At 31.7% G+C, this 3742-nt stretch overlaps 1 protein-coding gene across 1 annotated transcript; it reads left to right on the top strand.

Moving 5' to 3' along the window:
- Nucleotides 1-2456: 2456 nt before the first annotated feature.
- Nucleotides 2457-3357, top strand: LOC117918128 (disease resistance protein RPM1-like). Its single transcript, XM_034834652.1, has one exon. It carries the CDS (start codon nucleotides 2677-2679, stop codon nucleotides 3355-3357), a length of 681 nt encoding a protein of 226 aa, XP_034690543.1. The 5' UTR covers nucleotides 2457-2676.
- Nucleotides 3358-3742: the final 385 nt, after the last annotated feature.

Genomic DNA, 3742 nt, shown 5'->3' on the forward strand with positions numbered 1-3742 from the left:
CATAAAGGATGCCGAGGGTCAAACTCCCTACTGAGCTTGTAGGGATTCATAAGTTTGATGAATGATGAGTTTGCCCCCATTATATATTTAACCCTTTTATGATTTATGGTTTTGTTTTTAGAGTGTGTGTCCATAGTTGAGAGGAGTGTGAGAGTTTCACCATTATACTCATTCTTTTTTGTTTGATTAGTAGATTCTTGAGTGTTAAAGCACTTCAATGACGTAAGAATCACATATTGATTGCCAAACCACATTAAAATATCTTATTTTTCTTTGTTTTTTATTGGTGTGTACTTGGTTTAGCTAACAACAACTAAGTTCAACCTAAGGTTGGGATCAAATTTTACTCCAAAATTTTTTCTCAATGACAAGTCTAGAGACATACCCCTTTAGATTAAAACAGAAAGAGAAAGAGGCAAAAAAAAAATAAAAATGAAGGCATGAAATAGTCAAAATCGATATCACAAGAGCTGATATTGAAAATTACAATACAACAACAAAATCATGGAAACTAATTTTGATATATAAAACTGATATAGGCTTTTACAATATCGAAAATTTCAATATTGCAATTGATATTGGCATTGCAATGTCATAATTTCGATACTATAGTTTAATTGAGATATGATAAGAGATTGATATTGGCTCTGTAATATCAAATTTTTGATGTTTCAAGAAATCTAACATTAATTTGTTGTGCAACTATACTGATCCCTATGACATCCAAATATTAATATAGCATCTTAAAGCAATTGAACCCACTACATGCAAGACATATTGTTTTGAAATGTGAGCATTATTTGGAAATTTTACTGCACACACATAAAGGAATTGTGACATGATTATTCTTTTTTGAATGATTTTTTCTGATTTAAAATGGACCTGATAACAAGGTAGCTTCTAGGTGCCTTGATGTGATGCTTTCAATATTAGGATTCCAATTTCTTGTAAACTATGATTATTTTTCAATCTCTAACCTTATATATGTCTAAATCAATAGTTGCATATATATTTCATGATTTATACACTTGATCAATTATTTTGAATGCTATGTAGCAATTTTACCTTTTTAGGTTAAATTTCGCTCACCTTTAAACTACATATATTTATCATTATGAGTTTAAAATTTCATTAAATACCTTTTTTATTTTGAATAAAAAAATGTGATTTAAAACATTATAATAAAGATAGGGTACGCCATAATTTAATTTGTGATTAAAAGAAACTATTTTGTGGTAAAAGATTTTTTTCTAATAAATATTATTTATGGCGAGTTTATAATTGTAAGTCAGTGAATATTTAATTTTAACCACAAAATATGCTACCGTATGTGTAACTAAAATTTATTGATAAGATTTTTATAATTATTATTACAAAATAAAATTTTCTATTAAAGAAGATCTGAACATTGTTATTGTTGTAACTAACAAACATTTCAATTACGAAGGTTAGTAGAAAATTTATTTGAAATGATATTCTGTTCAAAAAGTGATCAGAATTATGAGTGGTAATGGAAGAGATCCCAAGTATTTAATCATATCGATCCTTTATATCCCAGGGTTTGAATTGAACCTTCAACTGCAAAAATTTTATATGAATTTAGCTTCTACAAAATTTTATAGTGTGAAATATTTTGCTTTTGATGATCAATCACTTGCTTCAATATTAAACATTAATTGGCAATATTTGTAAGCAAATCTGTTTCTAAATATTTAGTCAACTCTAAAAGCTTTTTAAAAAATGTATTTATATTGAATGCCATAAATTAATGTTATTATATTAAATTATAAAAATTTTATTTTAATTCTGTCAAAAGCTGATATGTAAGAATTCAAATGTTACACTTCAGCCTAATGTCCAGTTAATATTCAACACCTGCCTTTTTGACTAAATTTTGTGATTAGTTTAAAACAAAAAAATTAGTAGAGTAAGATGACGTGTACCCAAATTTCCCGTATTAAAAAAAACTCTGTAATTTTTGGCAGTAGTGGTGTTCGGTTCATTGGCAGTAGATGGAAGATTAGATCTGAAATGAGCTAACGCAATTGTTGTTCACTGGCCTTCTCAAAGGGGGAAAAGAAGGAGAAATGGCGGGGATTGCCGTCAACATCGTCATCGACAAGTTGCTCCCATTACTAGATCAAGAAGCCAGACTATTGGGAGGCGTCCACACACAAGTTGAAGACATTAAAACAGAGCTACTATATATTCAAGCTTTCCTAATGGATGCAGATGCAAAGGGGAGAAAGCAGATGTAGCCAAGGCCTTAAAACTTGGATTCAAGACTTAAGGGAGACTGTTATTCCATAGAAGATGTCATCGATGAATACTTGCTTCACTTGGGAAATCCAAGTCAACGGCATAGATTCATTGGTTTCCTCTGCAAAGTTGGTCGCTTGATAAAAAAATTGAAACGACGCCACGAGTAGCCTCCAAGATCCGTGATATCCAAAAAAGGTTGTCAAACTCAAGGAAGCAAGTTCAACTTACGGCTTCATTAGTTCAGTTCAGCCAGGATCTGGAGGCAGAAGTACAAGTGCGCCATGGCATGACCCTCGGGTGACTTCCCTTTTCATAGATGATGCTGAAATTGTTGGTATTGAATCTCAAAAAAGAAAACTCACAAGCCGGCTGGTGGAGGGAACTCCAGAACGAACTGTTATTTCAGTGGTTGGCATGGGCGGACTTGGCAAGACCACTCTTGCCAACAAAGTATATGACAACAAGGAATTGGTGGGACACTTTGATTGCTCTGCTTGGATCACTGTGTCTCAGTCATTCAAGATGGAAGAGCTACTGCGGAACATGACAATGAAATTCTATCAAGCAAGGAAGGAGCCAGTTCCTGAGGGTATCAATACCGTGGACGAGTCCTCACTAATGACCTTAACCAGGCAATATTTACAAGATAAAAGGTATGTGGTTGTTTTTGATGATGTATGGAAACTAGATTTCTGGGGATTCATTAAATATGTTTTACCAGAAAATAAAAAAGGGAGCAGGATAATAATCACAACACGTAATGATGAGGTAGCTTCTTGTTGTAAAGAATCTTCATTTGATTACATCCACAAGCTGCAACCTCTACCTCCAAAGAGCTCCTGGGAACTCTTTTGCAAGAAAGCGTTTCAGGGTGGATGTCCTCCGGAATTAGAGAAATTGTCTCATGATATTGTCAGAAGATGTGGTGGATTGCCACTAGCAATTGTAGCAATCGGTGGTCTTTTGTCAAGAAAAGAGAAGCTTGTCTCCGAATGGAAAAAATTTAGTGATACCCTAGGCTCTGAGTTACAAAGTAATTCGCATCTTGAAAGTATCAATACCATTCTCTCCCTCAGTTATCATGATCTGCCTTAAATTGAAAACTATCCAAAACAAATTTTAAAACTAAATTTCTAACCTATAAAATCAATCCCATTAACAAATGGATAAATAGATAACACATAAATAAATAAATATGACTAAAATGAAATATGAACTCATGGAATCAATTTTTTAAATAAATTTACATTACTAAAATGAAATCTAAGCTCAAAATGAATTAAACACTAATTAAGGCAAATCTAAAAATCAAAGATTTAACACATAAGATCAATTATTTTAACAAACTAAAATTTTACTTAAACCTAAAATTAAATTAAAACAAAATACAAACCCATGGAATTAATTTTTTTTTCTTAAATCAATTTACAATACTAAAATCTAAACTTGAAAGGCAAGCTTAAAATCAAATATTTAACCT

This window comes from Vitis riparia, chromosome 7, assembly GCF_004353265.1.
Source record: "Vitis riparia cultivar Riparia Gloire de Montpellier isolate 1030 chromosome 7, EGFV_Vit.rip_1.0, whole genome shotgun sequence".
NCBI classification, from domain to species: Eukaryota; Viridiplantae; Streptophyta; class Magnoliopsida; order Vitales; family Vitaceae; genus Vitis; species Vitis riparia.